We start from the raw sequence: 21,803 nt of genomic DNA, 5'->3' as shown, positions 1-21,803 counted from the left end.
TTTTCACATAAGTCTTTATATTTTTGTATGAATTGTTTTCTGGACTTCACTGGACGAGAGTAAAAGAAAGTAAGAACAGGGCTGAACTGTGAGCACTGGCTAGCTTTTGTTAGCCGCTTAGCTTTTGTGTCCTGGACCAAATAAATACTGAGACAGGGCTGCAAGCTGCACCTGAAAAGCATGTTAGGTGGTTCAATATAGTACTACTACTAATACTGCCCGTCCGAGGGTGTGGCCACCAAAGGCAGATCTCCAGAGATTTGTCCTGGACCATTTTTTCTAGTTGCATCCAGGTGTAGCCCATCTTTTGTGCTTCTGCCTCGAGGTCCGTCACCAGGTGTTTCTCTCTTTTGCTTTCCTCTGCCTGACTGGTGATGTTGGTTGGTGGTTTGCATAGAGCGCGCCCTACCCAGCGCCATCTTTTCCGCCACTGCCAGTCCCAAACCCAGATTAAAAAAAAGAGGAGGGTAGGACGTGGGGCCCGGAAAAACCTCACCTGCTACAGAAATGCTAAAAAGAAAAACAGGGACTAACTTCCTGGATGACCGTAGGTGGTGAAAGCCACCAAACCAATTCTTCTTTCGACCAGGAGAACCTACATTGGCACATAGGACGTCAGGTGGAATATAGTTCTAATAAAAATAATAATTAATGTTTAATTTGTTGTGGGGTCCACCTCTGTCAGAGGGACTTGCTGATTGGAGCTGGAGGTGGAAGCAGACGTGTCTTTCCTTGGTTTGCTGCGACTTTAAGTCCTTCCCTTTTGAAAACCATCTACCACATTTCAAATGATTTCCTTATTCTATACTCAGCAGGGTGACGCATTAAAAACATTCTAACATTCCCTGTGCAGCTCTGTCAGAACATACGGCTCAGCTTCAGAGAAACTGCTTTCTGATTTATGTAGATCTCATATTAAAGCCCCGCTGTGAAGCAGACTTCATGTTTTATTCACAGCAGCGGCCATGTGTTGTGCGCGCACGTGTTTCTATGTGCAGTGTACTGAAAATGTGTCTTGTACTCTGTTGCATCTGACTCGTCACAGGGACAGTGGATTACTAAGCAGGGAGACAGACGACAACAGCAAGGAGAAATAAACGGGAGAGAAGGGAAAGAGGAACAGTCTGAGGCACTTAAAGCTCATCTCGGAGTCTTAGAGAGAGCAACGCGGTTGATTTGGATGAGCTGGGCTGTGTAAGGATCAGTTTAACATTTATTACGCACACAATTTGTGATGTATAAAAAACATGAACTGCCAAATAGTTAAGTGGGATTAAAGATGCGCACGAGCACATACAGTAGATATTAGATTACACATCTTCAACAGAACCTTTTAGTTTGTTGCTTTGATGATGCTGTTTTTTGTTAATATAAAAGACTTTTGTAAAGTCTTTGCTATAAAAACAAAAATTCTAAATTTGATTTGTTGTATTTGCTGATGATAAAACAGGTGAGACGGCAAATTTCAATCTCTTCAAGTCCAAGATTGAAGCTGATGAAAGTCAAGAATCACCTGGACAGAAGCAGTGGCAGCCTACCTCACCAACTCTGTCTGAGCAGCAGTGAAAGTAAAGCACCACCAGAAGTCATCAGAACCATGATATACCTGCTGAAAAATGGCCAAAAACATTGTCTTTTTAGTGTTTTTGCCCTTTTTAACTTACTGGTTTTATTGTATGTCATGTTTTGAAAATGGTCTCCAGTATTTTCCTTTTCGGTATCAAATTTAGATTCTAGGATCGACTGCAGAAAGGCAGCAGAGCTGGTGAACCTCACACAGCCCAGTCTGGTGAAATGTAAAATAATTGCATGATAACCTATAAAAATAAATAAATGAAATCTTACCCGTTTCATCTCATCTTTGTGTGTGGCTGTTAGTGTCCAGAGTTTATCAGGCTGACAGCTGTGAGCAAGAAGCTCTTCTTCAGCGTAAGAGATTTATGATTACATAAGTGAGTTATTATCCGTCTCTCCTCTGTCTGTGGAAACTCTCCGATAAATACAAAACAGAAAACACATCACGATGAAAGACACTCCATACAGTTAACTGCAATGTTCTTCAAGACAATAAAAGCCTTTCTCCGCCACTCAGATCAAAGCTGTGTTGACCGTCTTGTTGTTGACGTGCAGTCTTAGCGGACATGTGAACATTCTTATTGTACTTGTTCTATCGATGGGCAGCGCACGACACCAGGCAATAACACAGAGTACGAATGAATGATAGGCAGGGAGCAGGCCATCGACTGCTGCAGCCTCCAGGTGAAATAAAGTGGAATTGTTGCCGTATTTGACAACTAAAAAACTCACTTGCGTGTGCACAACGTCGTGTTTCATCTTCTGTGAGCAAAGCAACAACCACTGCATCATCTGCAAACATGTTCACCTTCAGCTGCGACACCATTCGGTTGAGACGTGCTCTCCGAGTGTCAGTTGCAGATAAAAGTGCACAAACGCAGCACATTCGTGTTGTTTTGGTCGATCACGATGACGGCTGTAGGTCTTAGTGATCATGGCGATCATGTAAGCTCTTTATGTTTCGTGTTTTTGGTACAAAAACTAGTGAGTGAGGATTTCCAGGGTTTGTTAGCACTGAAACAAACAAACCAGTGTAAACATGAGTATTCAATCACGCATTAAACGAAAAGATTCAGGAGCCGATACATTACTCCGTAATTAATGAGCGGCGTATTTCCAGTGATTCTTAGTGGATTTCAGGATTGTAGATAATGACGAGAACAAACTGATCTATATTGATAAATCAGAAATGATTCATGAATATCATGAATTATGTGATAATGAGTACACTGACCGCTTTATCATGAGTGGTCCCTGATTAAGTCAGGACCTGCCGACGAGCAGCACAAAGTAGTTAAGGATTAGAAAATATCACCGAGTAGTGAAAGATGCCTCATACAGCCCAGGCAGGGAGTACTCCCACATTAATTCATCAGCATAAAATAATTACTTGCTCTTTCTGTGCTCTCTCAAGTTAAGTGGTGCATCAAACTGAGAGGCTACTGAGTACTGAATCATTACTGTCTGTGAGTTAACCCCAGCAACACACATCAGGCACGACTGCATCGCCTCACAGCTCTGAAGCTGGAGCTGATATTCGTTCCTTATTCCACCAAACGCTCTGAAGCGCATTTCACAAGCGTCCCAGAACCGCTCTCTGCTCTGTGCCACTTAAAGCAGCGTCCGGTCTGTTTTCCACAGAAGCCACTTCAAGCTTTGCAGAGCTGGAGGGCAGGAAGTCAGACAGAGAAACGCAAAGAGAATCCGGTCAAGCTCCAGAATGAAAGACCCCATGCTGACTAAACGGCCCACTGCTGAAATGCTCCCGGTGCGATTTGAACTGTGCGAAGAATGACACAAAAAGAAAACCCTGCATCAAACACGGGCCAGATCTCAGCTCGGCCTTTGATTAGAACAGTCAGCTGTTTTAATTTCTCTAAGCTTACATTATGCTCATTAACACACGAGGGAAATCCCCCATCAGTGAAGCGGACCGGCAATGACCGACATCCAGCGATGTTAACAATTTGCATCATGAAGCCAAAAATAGATCTGAAGCGTTAATCGATAAAAGAGGTTAGACAGGATCTGCTGTGCATGGGAGCATGACTGCTGGTTACACTGGTGACACTGGTGCCAGTTTGGATTCAGGAGACAGACACCCTCACTACGTTTAAAACTTTCCTTTTTAATAAAGTATATCGTTAAGGCAGGATCAGGTAACCCTGAATCCTCCCGTTTTCACGCTGCAGTAGGTCCAGGCTGCTGTGGGCTTCCCATGATGCACTGTTTATACACCACTCTGCAATAGTTATTAATAATCTCTGTCTCTCTTGCACAGTGTGTCCTTGTCCTGTCGTCCTCCGCTCACCCCTAACTGCACGTGGCACATGGCCCCGCCCCTCCTTGGTCGTGCAGGAGGCTTCTTCCTGTTAAAAGGGAGTTTTCTTTCCCACTGTCACCTGGTGCTTGTTAGGGTCTTTACCTCACAATATAAAATGCATTGAGGAGACTGTTGGGTGATTTTTTACTATGTAAGCAAAACTGAATTGAATCTAAATGAACTGTTTTTTTGCCATGAAGGAGGCTGGGATACTAACAGGCCTGTGGTTCAGATAACATTAGCAGTTCAGATCTGTTGTTAAAGACTTCCACTTGGATATGAGCAGACAATGACACTAAATGTCTGCAACAGAGTGAAAGCTCATCTACGTTAAATATATAAAAATACTGCTTAGCAAATGGGATCTGTGGAAAGTGCTGTATGAAAACAATCCGGCAGTGCCTGCTTAGCACAGAAAATAGAGCAATCTTGATGCAAATTAGTCTGCTGTGTGATTCTCCGGTAAAGTTATTCATATGTGAAAAAGCGGAGCTCCAAGCGTTTGTTTTGTTTGATGTAGTGGTAGCACGGAGGAGCTCCGGGAGGAGGAGGAGGAGGAGGAGGAGGAGGAGGGCGACAGCTTTACAGTTCAGGTTTTATCCTTTAGATCAGGTTCAGTTAGACAAAACGCAGTCTGTGTGGTGAGAACAAATTGTTTTGTGATTGTTTTTGTTTTTTTACAAGATGGAGACAAGTTGCAAAGGAGGAGCAGAAGAAAAAAGGACCGCAGCTGAAAATGGAGTTATACAGAGAAGTCGTATAAAGACAGTTTCTGAAATTAGCTGTAATTTCAAAACAAGTCCGAGACGCCTGACGTTTCTCTCATCACTCAAACCACCTGCAGAGGCAGTCGATCTGCCGAGCATTTCACCAACAAAGAGTGCAATCAACTGCATGAAAATTTAAAAAGCTATCACATCTGGAGCTTATGAACAAGCGAGCCCTGATGTGTTACGAATAAATAATAAATAAAAGCACAGCACCGGAGTGAAGCAGAGGTTTAAATGTCGCGCGGTTACAGAGATGAACCTCAAAGGCTAAGTATCTAATGATTCTGAATGGGCCATCATTAGCTTCATATTTCATGTAACATAAAGGTTGATTTGAGCTTTACATCATAACTTACAAAACTCCTTTTATCGCTACACCGCAACCTTCCACGCCATTCAGGTCGCTGTGGTACGCGCTGACCCGACGTGTACTTTTATTTCTCAGGAGGTTCACGTCGGGTCATGTAGAAGGTGGTGGTGTAGGGTTAAGATGGAGACCCAGTTATGGCGGAAGTTAAGATGTAGATGTGATGTAGACGTTTCACTCACATGTAAGGAGGAAATCTAAGCGGTGTGATGACTGTAAAACGAGCATTTTAAGGTCATGTGAGGAAACGCCAGCAGCACGCAAATGCTGAAAAGGTGCAACTTACTATGGTGAAGTTCATGACTTTGAGGATCCAGATAGTTAGTGCCAAGTTGATCAGGATCAGGATCATCAGCAGCAGGACGAAGAAGTAAAGGCAGCGTTTCCTCCAGCCGTATATTCCCACTTTGTACACTTGTGGTTTCTCTGAACTCTGGACATTGTTCCTATGAGTGCACTGTTCTTGGGTCATCTGAGAGGAGACAGAGAATAAGAAAGGATTATAGCCGAGGGCAGCACGCTGACCTTAGGGTTGCGTACTGCTAACAAGACTGTTTCTCTGGGGTTTGATGAAAGCCCGGTTCGCACTGACAACATTGTTTATTTGGATAGCTTTTATAAGGCAAATAAGTGTCATGATGCTGTGTTTTTGTCCCCTGTGGGCTGCCGTTTCATCTGAAGAGATTACAGGGCATCTGCGTAGTTAAAGCTGCATTAAAGCTGCAGTAGTCACAGATCTGTGAAAGGCAAATAAAACCAAACAGCACAAAACCAACTACATAAAACATCACAAGTACAAAACGGGCAATCCACTCCCCTCTCAGTTTTAGGACCCACTCCTAAAATAAGCACCGTGTATTTAGTCAGTGGGTAAATGTGCTTCACAAACTGCAAAAAAATAGTCATTTCTGACATTTGGCTTCACACAGGATTCTTCCAGAGGCCTAAAGTATAAAGCAGGACTTGGCTGGATAACTTCAGGTTTAATCTGGGATTTTGACTTCAGTAACTCAAATAACCACGATGAAGGTGAGCAGAAGAGCATCTTTGCAGAAACAACATTTTAAGCCTTGAAGCAGACGAGCTACAGCAGCAGAACACCATCCCTGTTAGCTGAAACGGAGGGTGCAGTTCATACAAGCTCACCAAAATCAGATAAAGGACGTTTGCAGCAGGTTAATACGTCACGTCACAAATCAAACATCATCTCAAACTGGTTTCTTGAACATGAGTTCACTGTACCCAAATGTACCTTACCGAATGCCACCAAGCTTTATGGAAGTTTTCAAAGTCAGTCTCAGCAAGAAGTAACCAATGAAGTGTTGGATTAGCGCGGGTGGCCTTTTCAGCACCACTGGCATCAAAAACATGTTTTGGTCGCACTGACGCAACATCTTTCAAACAGTAATGGTAAATATTTCAGCATTCATTAGGCAAAAGAGCAACATTTCTATTCATCACGGTCCAATCATCGTTTGTCTTTGAGCTCTTATTGGGTCTTCACCGTCTCCTGAGAAAACTGTCTGCCTGTTTAGCTGCTAAATGTTCCACTGGTGCTGGTGTGGAACAGCAATAACAGCATCAATTTACTCTAATCTGGCCTTTATGTATTCAGCCATTATTGTAGCCCCTTGGGGCTGCAGGATGGAGCTGACTATGATTGCTTGGATGCAGCTCTGCGGAGCCACAGAGGAAAATGACTTTAAGATAAGAGATTGGACACAACTGAACATTACTACAAATAACATGCCGTAAACATTCCTCTCACATACTCCTATCCAATAGCTCTCATTTGAGTCACTGACTGGCCACTCAGTCCTTGGCACAATGAAAGAGAGTTTAGTTAGCAATCCCATTGATTGATTACCCCATAAGTGGTCTATAACTCCATTATAACCCCTTGCCCCATTGATGTGCCGATAGCAGCGATTAATGATGATTCTAATTGTCTGCCTTTGATGATGAGGAGGCATTGTTCACTTCTAGCGCCATAATAATGGCCTAATAACTCTGTGGAAAAATACAATTTACTGTCGGTTGCGCTTTGGAGTGCGTGCCTCACACCACCCAAGCCAATTGTTTTTGACAACCACACACATTACCCGCTAACTGAAACAAATGGCACAAGACAGGGCCCCGGTGAGAGTGCTGAAGGCTACAGAGGAGACTCCAAAACACCAGTCAGCAAAAATGGGGAAATCTCATTGTGTATGGTCCGATTTTCATTTCTGTGTGAGGGGAAGATGCAGAGAGCTGAAGAGGTGCAGCTTAGCAACGTCCAGGCTGATAGATAAGCTTGAAATAAGCAGTGTGAGAATAAACAAAAGCCAAGCGAGGCGCAAAGCTATCCAAACGGAGATGGTTCTAAAATAGCATTTAAAGTGGACACACACACACATTCATGTAGGGGTGTGTGTAACTGTGAATCTTACTAGTTTTAAGTGCAAAAAAGCTGAAGGTTATTATCCTCGTGGCAAATTTTCTCCTTGTTTTTCTGGCTCTGAATTGGCCACCTTCCTTAATCTCACCCGTGAAGCTGTGATCATCTTGTCTGCTTATTTCAATTATCAATTATTATTATCAATAAGCACCAGAGACATTTGAGTTTCTGAAGAACTGAGGATACAAATGCTTCCACTGGATGAACTGGACTTGAAAAGCCACAGAAAATGTCAAAGGAACTCTGCCCATTTCTGCGTGAAATATCAGGGGCCGTTACACAAACACGACACCAACCCTGAGGTCTTTTGGCAGCTGGGATCAAAACCCCAAGGCCGTGTGTGATGTACGGGCCGAGGGACCTCTATAGCTCTTCCTGTACATAGTCCACTCTGAAAATCACTCAAAGCCCTCCACCACAGTGAGAAGGCACAGAGGGAAGAGATTAGCCTGAAGGCGAATGTCAGTTTAGTCTATTTAGGTTTTCACGCTCATCTATAGCCTCAAGTCGTGAATACCGACCAAAAAATAAATAAATAAATAAAAAAAATCAGGCTGCAGATACAAGCAGCAGAAATGAGCTTCAGGCCACTGGCTGCTGCTCTTCTGCGTCCCCATAGAGAAGGAGAGAGGGAATTTTCAGTTGCTCTGCTCATTCCTTCATCTGAATCCTGGACATCGGTGACCAAAGATAAGAATCCATTTTATTTATTTTTTAATTACATTACTGCAGTGTGGTAATTACAAGTTATCTGTATAGACAAAATCACAGGTTCACCCTTGATTATCTGAGGCTGACCTCGCAGTTTACCACCAGTGCCCGAATCTTTGGTTCAAAACATAAAACACGGGCACGAACACAACGACCAACAGCTGCATGAGCCAAAAGTGGCCAAGGCTGTTTGATCAGCTCTCTGGCAATATCCTCGCAGAGCCTGGGAGAGGGAATTAATGATGCCCCTCATCCTGCACAACACTTGCTTTTCTGCTTCCATCTGCAAGAAGCCCTTCCAAATATGGCTGCGAGTCATGGCAGACAAACCGCTGTCCTGTCCAATCACCCGTTTCAACAGAATCCAGTTCAAATGACATTTGTTTACAAAAAGAATCCCGATTATGAAAACACACAAACATTTGTTAAGCTGAGAAAATTAAAGAAGTTTGCGCAGAGTTAAAGTCTTCAGAAAGAAATTTGGAAACAAGTAGTGAATAAACTTTGAGATGAAGCTGAGTTGAAGTGAATAAAAACACTTTCTAATTCCCCCAAATCCTCGGGCCACGCCACTCAACTTTCAATTTCATTCAGAAATAAAGCTAATATCTTGATTTGATGTGGTTTTGTGCAACTCCCACAAAATCTGCTTTGCAGAAACAAAACAAACTGAACTGAAAAAATCCTTGAAGAAAAACCCCCACAAACGCACACAGAATGCTTCAGGAGTTGCCAAGCTTCTCCAGGTGTTGTGGAGACGACAGCCTCGGCAGCTTGGCAGGAAAGCAAGTCTCCCAGTGACACCAGCATCAAGTCAGATGGAGAAGTGTGTGTGTGTTCCCATCCATTCATGTGTAAATGTGTCACATTTCAGAAAAAACCTTCCACGATCTGAATGCTTCTGTACTGAATGTGTTTCCAGTCAGGGTGGTGAAGGGTGAAGCAACGTCTGCAGCAAGCAGGAACAACTACAGAAACAATGCCCCCCACTGAGACTCCACCTCCCACCTGTATGCGCTGAAGGATAATTGCTGAAGTGAATGGTGTTTCTTTTCTTTTTATTTGGTGTCTGTGCCACGATGATTTGGGCTTACAGCAGCACTGATACAGGACTCTCTTCAGATCACACTTAGGTCTAATTATGAGATGTAACCCTGAACCTCATCCTGTGGTTTCTTTCCACCATCATCTTTTCCTCACACTAATGAAGTAACTGCAAAAGTTGAGTCAATCAAAGAAATGTCAAAAAACTAAACAAACAATTTATTACAGAAACTGGACTCCTGGCTGGTCCCCTGGCAGACAAACCTCCACCACCACCACCCTTCCAACCTCTAAATGCAGACGTTTCCACTCCTTAAAAACAGGCTGTTACTTCTTGGTATCCAGTTATTGGCTGTCAAGTACCGACGCCGAGGGGAACCTTTCTGTTTATATCTCAGAACACGGCGGCTCGACAGACAGATGGCAACATTATTCAAAAATTCAAACGCAATAACAAATTGCTAATGGTTTTCAAAGTTTCAGGAAAGTGCACATTGCGTTAGTGGGTTCTTATTCCTTTACATCTACAGTATTACGCTGTGGATCTACTCGCCTCACAAAGTATATCACAAATCAAATAAATGCACTGCAGTGATGAAATATAACGGCTCTCTCCTCTGTGCTTTCTACACAATTTCCATCCATGCACAAAGAGTTCTGATAGCTTTCCAATAACCTCTTAGGCTAGTGGCTGACTGAGAAACGAATATGGGGCTGGGTTCAAGCAAAAATAATGGCCAATCTCATCAGAGCGGAGGTGTGTGTGTGTGTGCACGTTAAGAAAGTGGAGCCGAAGAGCTAGGGAGGAAGAAAATAAGTGGCAAATTGGAGGCAAATCAAAATCATTGGCCTTTGAGTCTTTTTCCCTTCACGGCTGCTTTCCAGTGGTGCCACTTGTTCAGCCAACTATTCATTCAGAGACCCTGAAGAAAACCCAATTGTGGAAAAACAAAGTCTGTCCCTGATTAGAGAGAGAAATGAGGTTTTACTAAATGTTATTGGTCATTCCTGCTGCCAAATAGTCGGGCAGCTCCACATTAGGACTTTTATAGACAACATGTGGATCGGTACCAGGACCCGATGGCTGCTGCCAGTGGATTGGCTATTATTGGGGCTTGCATGCCTCAAAATGTTTGAATACATGGAATGGCTGACAGCCAGAGGGAGTTTATTGGCCATTTCAATGTGTGAGTAAACAAGCAAGTGGAAATAAATCGTAATCAGCTGAATGCAAAGCAAACACTTCCCAGACTGTTGGTCATTTAAGGGAACCTATTGTGCTTTTCCCTGTTTTCTGTTGTGTTAATGTTACTGTTGCAATGACAGATGCTCATATTGAACACAGCTCAATTATGAGATGAGTATTGTAGAATTTCTGCTTTTATTTTTGGCTCTGTGTGGTTTCACAGAGTGAAGACATCCTGAGCAGAGTAGGATCAATTCCCAGTATGATTCAAATAAGGATTATTTTGAACTGTGAATCATGCAAAGCTGCTCTGGTAGAAAAACAAACAAAAAACCTGGAAATGACTGGAAAAGGTCCGCTTTAACCTCCAGACAGACGAAGCTCAAGCGTTTTCTTTAGTTGGAGCACCACAGCCTCAGTTTTTCAGCTCCTTTTGTAAAACTCAACAAGACCATCAGAGATCAGCAGTGATGCAGTGAAAGTCAGTGGGCGCAAAGAGCAGAAGAAATGTGATGAAACTCTGATGAAAGCTGCCTCCCATCTAAACAGGCTTTCGTTCAGGAAGTATTTAGATATGAGGCATTCCAATAAAATATGTATTCACAAACAAAATAAACTAACAATGTTTGCTATCGACACTATTTAGGTAATTTAATACTGCATCATCCAACTATCACTGCAGGAACCTGGCTACCATGGGTTGGGGGTGCAGGGAGCAAGCCGGGGACGAATAACAACTAATGTTTAAATACAGAGTAAGTGAAAGAAAGTGGGTATTTTTGGTAGTCAGACTCGGCTCCGTCTCCTTCTGGACACCTGGAATGTCTGTGTTAGAAGGCTGGAGGTGTGGTGGCGACTCTAGTGTTTCACACATTAGGTTTGGGAACTAAAAGGGAACAGATGATGTTTCTGATTCACAAAAACAATCCTGCATGTTCGAAACTGACAGGCTGGGAGCGACAGCCCCGTCTCACTCACGCTCTAACACGGTATGTCATCTATGAGCATGGAAATGAAGAAAGGCGGCTTCTCTTTATGGGTTTAAGGGTCTGTGCGTCACAGTCTGTTGGTATTGTTGGACCAATGGTCTCTTGGACCATTAGCTGACCAATCATGTTATCGTGATATCACAAGCTATGGAATAATTTTAATCCTAAACCCTTTCTACACAAATTTTTAATAAAATCAACATCGCTTGTTGTTTTACTTTGAAGAAGACCCCGTGTCTCCTGAGAGAAAGTCGTGATCTATTTACTCAGTCCAGTTTACACCAACGTGAACTTTGCTGCTGTTTTTGCTACACTGGCCACACGTTTTCACTTCACGGAGCTCTGACATCACACATGGACGTGTGTGTTCAGGCTAATTTGCAGTTGTCTCTCTGAATGTGCGGGCTCTGCACACCCTTTCCACTATAGCTTCATGATTGTTTTTTGATTTGTGTAATTAGATTAGTCAGGTTTGTTTGAAGGCAAAGGCAGAAGATGTATTATGTTGGCGAGATAAACGAACCAGAAGCACCTTTTATGTTTCTGTTCAGTGTCAGTAGGTTAAATGGTTGTGCAGTTATTGCACTTGGTAAATAAAGGGTTTTTTGACCCGTATTCTTAAGTGCTCCAGCAGTTCAGCCTTTTGTCCCACTTTGTTGCCCCTCATTAACACTAAGGCCATGCACTCAGTGCTGCACCACACTGCACCGTCTCACTGGCCCATTACAGATGAAACAATACTTACAAATAACAGTAAATAGTGTAATGAAAGGTGTGACCTGCCCACAATCAGACACAGCTGCTTTTTATCGATTAAACAATAAATATAAAAAGAAGAAGAAAGCAACCAATTTTACTAGTTTATTCTGCCATATAGGCGTGAAGCCAGGCCCAGAGCCAGGCCTGACTGCAGGGCATAATGAATACTTAAACAGCTGAGTAACTTCCTTTTCTTTTATAATTGGATACAACTATAAAGAAGGTTTATTCTTCACCTCTTTGTTATTTAAGTGGCTTTAGCAGGCCTGTTGACAGCATTGTTGAGCACATGATTAGGATAATTTGGCAAAACTGTTCTCCTCTACGCCAGGAGGAAGAATCGTATCGGTTATGCACGGTATCTCAACACACTATTATTTTTTTAAAGAAAAATGTGAATACCAAAATCTGTGCTAGCAAGCACACTCAACAAGCAGCGGGTGCTGTAACGCAGTCAGTTCTTCTTTTACTTTTTTACTCTTATGCTGTTTTGTAGATCACAAGGTTTAAAACTACTTATAAACACACACACAGAGTAACTCCACCAGAGTGCCTATTTCGGGTCACTTTTGCCAGTCCAAGCCCGGGTAAAGGAGCAGGGTTGGAATTGTGACATTAAAAAAAACAATAATTGCTAAAATAAATTTAATTTGTAGTTCTAAATAAACTCTAAATGCATTTAGGACGTTTTTTACTCACTTTATGTCTCTTCCACGATGTTATTTCTCTCTCCAACAACATAGGTTACAATTAGATTAGCATCGCCTCTGTCAGTGCGCCCCAGGGTGGCTGTGGCTACAATGTAGCTTGCCATCACCAGTGTGTGAATGTGTGCGTGAATGGGTGGATGACTGGATATGTAAAGCGCTTTGGGGTCCTTAGGGACTAGTAAAGCGCTATACAAATACAGGCCATTTACCATTTAGCATGACCAATTATGCAAATTAGGCGATGACGTCATTTAGCGACTTCTAGCGACTTTTAGGACAGCCAATAGCGATTTTCCTTACTGAGGAGTTGGCAACACTGCTTGCAGTAGCACAGGAACAGAGCGGGAGGGAGAGAGAGAGAGAAAGAGAGCCAGGGATAACAACGTCACATTAGAAAGGTATAGTAATCATCCACAACTACCCATATGGAAAAGAAATAGTAAAAACTTATAGAAGACTTGCTTCAGATTTGGCCTACTTCATATAGTGAATCTTATAAGGCTTATATGATTTACTCATGAAAGTGGCCACTTTCATATATTGTTTTAGTAAGTATCCAAAACATACAAGTTTGATTATATAATTTTTCAAGGGATCTTATATCTGTTTTCACTCTTTGTTTTTCACTCGTTCTGGTTTGTAAGTGTTTTGTGTTGTTTCACTTTAAATTAGTTTAAAAGGAAAAAGCTGAAAATTTAAATAGTTAAAAGTTGAAATGTGAATAGTTGTTTTTTGTATTATATGATTTATTTATTACATTTTATGTGGAGTGAATAAATAAAAGTATATTTACGGTGGCCCCTACAAACAAAGCACGTACAAACTCCACAACATGTACGAACTCCAAAACACATAAAACTCCCTAGCACGTACAAACTCCGAAGCACGTACAAACCTTGAAGCACGTACAAACTCCAAAACACGTACAAAACACAACATAAGTGCTCCAGGATGTGTTGAGCTTTTGCTACCTAGTGGCTACACAAGCCAGGAAGTACCAACAACCAGATTTGGTGTGCGGTAGTAACAGGTAAATGAACATTTTTTTAAATTATTTGAATATATATATATATGAGTTCTTGTGTATAAATACACAAACAATACACATATGCTTTCAATTGTGTAATTTAAGTGATCTAGTAGCTCTGTTTTGGAAGTTCAGTTAACACAGGAAATGTGTTTTGGACTTTGTACGTGCTTTTTGGAGTTTGTACGTGCTTTGACTCTAGGGGCCACCGTATATATTTATATATAAACATATATAAATAGAACCACTTATTTTTTACATTAGTAATTCCTTTCATGCATAATTTTATAATGTTGTTAATAATAAATTAATTAAAGCAACAAAACAACCCGAAGAGCCGGTTGGGAGCCGAAAAAGCCGGCTCTTTTTAGTGAGCCGAGCCGAAAGAGCCGGTTCTCTAAAAAGAGCCGGAAATCCCATCACTATAGCTAAGCAGCCAGGTGAACATGTGGAAATGCATTTGTGTGCAGTCCTCCAAAAAGCCAGCGTAGCTCAAAGATGATGCTAAAGGTTTAGAATGAATGTTGAAGTCGGCAGTTTTCATTGTTTCCAACAATCGTTGCTCTTTAATGTCACGGGGGAAGGTAAAGGACCACCAACAACACGAACGGTAACAGGAGTATCCCCTGGTTATTTTACATAACCAGACTCTGAACCTGGTGACATTAGCACTAAGAGCATCTACACACAGTTCTCCAAAGCTCTACATACCACCTATGCACTACCAACACAGCACCAATCACGGACTTTATCTAGCCTGATAGTTCCTGTGGCCCTGTTACCATGGTGAATGAACTCATGTATCAAGGTTACATTTGAGATTATACAGTATCTCTCTTTTTAAAGAATAAAAAATAAATAAATGTCCCTGACTCCAGCAGTAATAGTTTTATGCTCTTTGGTATGCTTTCATAAGTGCACTTTCTCTGTCTGTGGAATATTGAAGCTCCATTTTCATAGTAAAATATCTGAGAATTATATTTCTTTATTCCTAACAAGGAGAGATGTCGAGAAAGTTTCCATTCTGCTTCATCTCATAGACAGAAATCAAAACAGACATTAAAAAAAAATGTCTGTTTCATTTTAATTTCATTTGTTCGGCTTTTGCTGTATTTACTTTTAATAAACAGAGAAAATTAAAAGACAAACTGTGAAATAATTCTTACTTTTTTTCCCCAAATACTCCAACATGAATGTAGTTTAGAAAGAAAAGAAGTTGCCATATATTTTGACATTAACTACTACTACTCTGCGCCCAACGAGTGATGTCGCAGTAGTTCCATCAGCTAACTGCTAACAAGCATGGATGGAAGAACTGCATAAACTGTACGGGTGCAGTGTAGAGACAGATAAAACACTAGAAGTTCACCCACCAAAACCGAAACTTCATCAGATGAATCCAAAAACATGGTTCAGTGACTTAGTTGAGGTAAAAGCTAGCATACAGCTAGCATTAGCATTGTTTTGTTTTGTTTTTTATTTTGACTGCAAATTTTGATTTAGATTTAATCACTGTCTTTTGACTAAAACATTTAGTTAAGGCATAGCAATTCTTGAACTTTAACTATACCTAATCTAAAGTTGAGACAGAATAAAATAAGTTGTTTTTTTTATGTTTTTACCAGTGAGCTTTGTGGCACATGGTTTAATAAACATCTTGTTTTCCTTGACATTCAATATGAAATGTGTCCATTTGTCTGCTCTTCGCTTCCTTTAAAATGTTTTCATGAGAAACAGGAAGCACTGAAGCTAGCTAGTTGTACCATTTCCCCAAATGGGAAATGGTACAACTAGCTAGCTTTTTGTTAGCATGCCGTCTGTGCAGATGTTAGCAAAGAGCCGATATCGTGTTTCTGTCCTAAACTAATTTTGACATTATTGCGTGCTCTTGTCTTTTCATGCAATATAAATAAAGGTATTGTTCACTTCACTGCGTCATCATTTTCATCCTCCGTGCACATGAACAGTAGAATTAATAATACGAGTGACACCAGAGAAAATTCTTATATCTTTAGCAACATCTCCCTTTTAGGAAGCATCTGAGTGACTACAGGCCAACACTTAAGTTGTAACACATTCGAATGTGATCCTCTGTACCTCTTATTTTGTGCATATACAGGCTCCTGTGCTCAGACGTGTGTAAAAAGTATGCAGCAGAACATCTAACACATGCAGGTGCTATTGTCTGCATGCCACAAGCACAGAAACATCAGTGTTTGCTAATTTTAGCTGAAAACGTGCCCTCAGACATACGAGCCATACGAGCAGAACCTCATCATAGATCTACCTTTATGAACAGATAGGCCCGTGAGCCCTGAGGCCATACTTCACAAGTATAATTACAGTAACTTAATCTTTAATGTCACCAAAGCTAACAGGTTCTCTGCTAGCATGAATTTATTATCTGTTAAAACGTTTAATCACAGACTGGATTTAACGCGGAGAGGAGCAGAGAGGACGTCATCACATTAAAGCAGAGCAAAATAAAACCTGAAGATGTGGCTTTCGGCAAGAGACACGCAAGTATTAGCGGAGGGAAAAGAGAATCGGAAAGAAGTGGGAGTGACGCTGCCAAGCTCCGAGTCTGGATCGGCACCCCCTGTGGTGATTTAGATGTTTTGGACTTCAACCAGACAGAGCTGAACACCCTCCAAAGTGTGCTCAGACAGGCAGTGATGGGTAAGAGAAACAGGGAGGGGTGGGGAGAGAGTAGGGCGGTGGGGGGGTAAATGAGGGGAAGAAACAGGAAGAGCTGACATGATGGCAGTATTTAGACAGAGAGGCAGCAGACTGGGAGGTAAAGATGAAGAAGCATTTCCTTGGCAGCATAAAGAGGCTCCTGGGATCGACTTTTCCTGCTTTTACCATCACCAAAAATAACATGAGGCCCTAAATCCCTGCATTTAACCCCTGTGTGTCTCTGTTGGTAGTGAAGGAGGCTGTTTCTTTCCTTTCTACCACTGTAGGGAATATTATTTTTATTATTAAATCGTATTTCTCTAGGCTGCTAATGTTACCCCTAATCGCTTGCACACTCGTTGCACATAGTGTAAACTTTCATGCTCCACGGGTGCTGAGTTTTTCCTGTTTAGATAAAATCAAAATTGCAGCTTTTACTGAGATCTCTCAGATTTGGTAGACCCTCCCACTGCAAGTCAAACTCTTTGAATTTATTGTGCTGCTTTTGTGCAGCATTTAGAAATGTTATCCTTTAACTAATCTCTCTAAGAGAATTAATCCAAGTGGCGTCAAACAAAGCACAGACATCAAACTCACAGCATTTGCATGCTGCGTTTTACAGCAACATATGGCTGCTCTGCACGCCACATATTGCTGCATGATCACTGTTGCATGCACCCTTCACCAGTGAAACATGGCAACCCTTCAACGTGGAGATGGACTTGTTGTTTTTTTTTGGAGGACTACACTTTCAAAGAAGCTGATTATTTTCGTGGTTATAAGACTGTTTTCTCCCTCGGCATAAAAGGCCTACGGGGTATCGTCAGTACTCCACGGGGAAGGGTGGGTGGCGTGGGCGACCGACTTTGGGAACACAATATCTCGTGAATGATCAAATTGATACCACAAACGCATCTATTAAAAATCAACAGTGAATTTAAGTCTCAGAGGTCAAGTCTTAAACACGATAACTCAAGAATCGTAAGTATTTCAAATTGATACCATGGTGCAACTCAGTGACCTCAACCTCGTGATGAAGGTCAGAGGTCATGTTTTCTGAAAATCTCATGGATTTTCAAATTTATAGCTCACATCTAAGGAGAGGCTGAGGGGTAGCACTCGCACCCACCAGTGTTTCTTTAACGTAGGAACTGAAGCTCGGCTGTTCACGTTTAGGAGCTCATAATGAATGAACTTAAATAAATCAATCGGCCCACCTCTGGTTTTTCAGATCACACAGAAATTGTTTAGGATTCAAGGAATTGTGATATAATCAGAGTTAACGGGAGCAAACAGATCCCCAGCAAGGCGACACTGTCGTCACATTAACGTGCCGTAATGAACTGAATCCACTCGTCACATTACTAGTTACTAATCGAGTTGTCACCTGCATTGCATAAACTCTTCAGATCTCTGTTGGAGAATGAATGAATTATCTGTTGTGAGGAAGAAAATGAGGCAAAGGAGGAGAAAGAAAGGCTTTAGGTTGGTGTGAGAGGAAGCAGTCGAGAGTCCTCTTAGATGAGACCCAGCGCAGTGACAGGTCAGCACTGTGCTCCTCGCCGGTGTCCCAGGAGTGAGACACTGATGCTAAATTGTGTGTCTTTTTTCCCTGCTCGCTCGCTCGCTCTCTTCTCCCCCCACCCCACTTTTTATTTGCTCACTCCTTACCAGCTACTGGCAGTGAGAGGCTAACATCTTAATCATAATTGTGTCATGAACCATAAACACTCATACGCTCGGCCGTGGAAGCAGCCTTGGGGGAAGTATCGGTGTTGAATAATAACAACAATAACTTTAGTCGCAGAGCACTTCTGCTGAACTTTTCACAGCTTATTTGTGTTTACATATAACGGCCGACGCTGACGGCTGGAGGGGAATAACAATGCAAATTTATATTTACAGCGAATCCACGGATTTTGTGTTAACACGTCGTTTTAGTCTCACATTGTGTTAGTACTTGTTTTAATGACATCGCGGCCTATAAAAGCATCACTCAGTGCAGGATGCTGGTCTCGATGGGGAAACTAGTACATGGATGTTAGCGTAGCTTGTTCTGAGGGGGTTTAAGACGTCTAAAAGCTGCTTCGAGTTGCAGCACATGACAGGAGGCAGAGTTAAAGTCAGAGTGGGTTTTCCTCTCTGTGAAGCAATGAGCTGTGGTTCAGTTACAGGAGGGCCCAAGAAAAGAGTTCATGAAGTCAACTTCATCTTTAGTATAGTTTGTAGTTTTATTGAATCTTGTATTTCTTTCTGTATCGCTGCTTGGTTTGGTAACATGACTCAGAAGAACAAGGATCGACTGGGAGTTTTGGGAAAAAAAGCCAGCAAAATCTCAGGACGTTGGCAAGACGGACTTTTGGACATTTATAACAAACAGGTGCTGTGAGGCTCAATCTACTGTTAATTGTTTTAAGCATCCACTTCACAGCGAGTTCGACTTGTTGCTCTCTGGTCGTCGTTTTATGGTACCTGTGAGGAAGACCAAACAACTCCAGGTTTCTTTTATCGCTACTGCACCCGTCTCCTTAATAGTAACTAACTGTCTCGTCACTTTTTATTATTGCTTTGTTTACTCTTATTGTTGCCCTTGCTGCTAAACTAAATTTCCCCTTGCGGGACAATAAATTATTGAATTGGATAGAATTGAATTGAGTAAAATAACGCTAACATCCAAAGCAGCCTTGCAAAGCCCAGACACCAGATTCACGATTGTTTCGTCAAACCACCCAACAACAAATTGGCATTTAACAGATTTGCAATGAGCTGTGATTCAAAAACAAAATACCCCGTAAGTAGACCGGTAATCTAAAAGTCCACGAGGATGTTGTTTAAACACAGTGAAGAGAAGGAAATGTCAGTGACTTCCACAAAAAGTATCCTTCTGGTGACCGACGGGCCGCACATTCAGCACATCAGCCCTGGTCTCTTCATCAGAGTTCATCACCTCTCTCTGAAAGCATTTCCAACATGGATGGAAACATTGTTGAGTTTACATTTTCCTGGTGCAGATGTATCGAGCACAGGCTATTTCAGGACCATCAGCAAGTTCAGACTCTGATGCCTGTTTTTGCTGCTTTGCTGATGTGAATAGTCCAACTGAATGCACAGTTATTGCAATGCATTTCATTCATTTTCGTCCCGATAAAATTCTCGTTTGCCAGATTTCATGTCAAGATATCCAACAATGTGCAGTCTGTAGGAACAAAACTTCACATCACAATTTTTCTTTACAGCCATTGTCAACATTTTTTCCATATTTGCACATTTTTCACTTAAATTCTGTGTTTAATAACAAATATATATTTCTTCTAGTAATTTCCAAGTATTTTATGTGTTTCGGCTCTTTAATCAGCATCAGTGTGGCGCAACAACTCGACTTAACTGCTATTCTGAAGCTGCAGACGAGTGAAACTTCTGTTCTGTGCTGCAAAGTACTGCTGGCACAAAGACAGGGGATCCTCTCCAGTAGAAATCGTAGCTGGTGTAGTGCCTCAGTCTCTGTTCGCTGGTATTATACAGGAACTGACAGCGATCCAGGAAATATCAGACACCTCCTACTGGCTTAGCTGTGCATCCGTTAGCAGCATCTTTCTGCCTATCCGATGAGTCCTTGTGGGATTTTTCCAAGAGGGCTTGTGAATTTTCTGAGAATCAACCAGATGGCACACGACTCGTCTTTCCAAAACCACGGTAAATAAATATTAATGTCAGCCAAAAGCAGCTTCTTGGAAACGCATTCTTGGAAGCGTGACTGGTGTTTGCTGTGGGCTTCCACATGCCTTTCGAGATCAGCAGGGGTTTACCAAATAAAAACAGTTCTTGCAGCTCTAAATCAGGCTTCGGCATCGACGATCCGTCAGGAAAGAACATATTTGCTAAAGATGGCATTCTGTCATTACCATAATGAATATTTCAGTGTGAGCAGGGCAAAAAAGAAACACTGCGTTTTCATCACTGATCCAGTTATGACAGAATCACTTTCTAATTCTTCACCTCTTATTTTTTTTCGGCCATGTTGACATGACACCGTTGTCGTCTGCACATCCATGACCCAAAGGTGCTCTGTTAGGCTGACATCTAGTGATGGTGGAGCTCAACTCATCTTCATTTCCAGCAAACCAGCTGAAGATGATGTGAGCTTTGTGGTAGGCGTGCCATCAGGAGATGGGTACACTGATGTTCAGCTGGTCCTCAGAAGCCCAAACTGTGCTTTTGTCTAATTTGGTGTGGATTATATCCAAAACTGTAACTAAAACTGGAAGCAGGCATAAACAGAACGTACATCTTTTGTTATGGTTGTTTTGGTTTAATGTCAAAGTGGCTGCACTGACAGGTGCTCCAGCAGGGGCAGCTGTTACCAACAGCTGTTTGCTGGGCTCCCAGTATCTGAACTAGACTGTGTTTGGTGCCTTCTGGAACATTTTTACTGGCCGCGCTCCAGTGTTGGTAAATAAAATTCAAGTAAAATTAGACAGCAAAAAGAGCAGGCTTTGCCTTAACCTCCTAAGACCCGAACTTTTCCACAGCATGCATTTTTAATTTCTCTTTGATATTTGGGCTGATTGGGGCCCAATGAATGTAAAAACAAAGAATTACCAGTTTTTGTTTTTTACCTTATTTTTGTTTTTAAGAAAAATAAGAGCTACATATGATCATATTCGTTTAAAATTTTGATAGAACAGTAGCAGTATAATGTCCTCGTAAGTGGATATCAGGCCCATGTAGAGCAAAATTGAGTATTTTGGTCTACATAACCCAAAATGTGATGTCCACATATGTGGACGCCAGGTCCTAGGAGGTTAAAGCAAAGTGGTTCGCTGTATGAAACAACTGATATAGCGAATGTACTTAAGAGCAGGAAAATATTACTGATCCAGAGTGATGATCGGGATCTGAATGTGACATTGCTCTGAGGTCGCTCTTCAAATTAATATTTGTTCACCTTTGGTGATGAGGTGCATGACTTAGGAAACTCATTAACAGGTGAAATGATCTTTTGTAGTCTTCAAATGTCATCAAATGAAGTGGCAGGTAACCGCGGTCTCCATGGAAACCGCACATTATCTGGAAATATCGTAATAGTGTGTTTTCATTTATCCACCACTAACAAATGTGAAAATTTCCCACGTGTGTAACTGATAAAGGTTATCTTATCTTATCTTATTAAGTGATGAAGTGAAGAGCGTGATCTGTTATCATGCATGTACAGAATTACAGAAA

General features: G+C 41.7%; 1 protein-coding gene across 2 annotated transcripts in view; it reads right to left on the bottom strand.

The window, feature by feature from the left end:
* Positions 1-21,803, bottom strand: part of sgcd (sarcoglycan, delta (dystrophin-associated glycoprotein)) — a 431,268-nt gene that overhangs the window by 155,520 nt on the left and 253,945 nt on the right. For both annotated transcript variants that reach the window (XM_085471058.1, XM_085471056.1), the window contains one exon: positions 5,322-5,507. In XM_085471058.1, coding sequence (XP_085327184.1) covers positions 5,322-5,507 — 186 coding nt within the window. The remainder of the gene's footprint in view (positions 1-5,321; positions 5,508-21,803) is intronic.

This window comes from Copadichromis virginalis, linkage group LG10, assembly GCF_057382275.1.
Source record: "Copadichromis virginalis isolate Kocher_CV1m ecotype Utaka linkage group LG10, C_Virginalis_male_GT1.1, whole genome shotgun sequence".
NCBI classification, from domain to species: domain Eukaryota; kingdom Metazoa; phylum Chordata; class Actinopteri; order Cichliformes; family Cichlidae; genus Copadichromis; species Copadichromis virginalis.
Note: the sequence above shows the minus strand (reverse complement) of the source record. Positions and strands in the feature narration are given on the sequence as shown.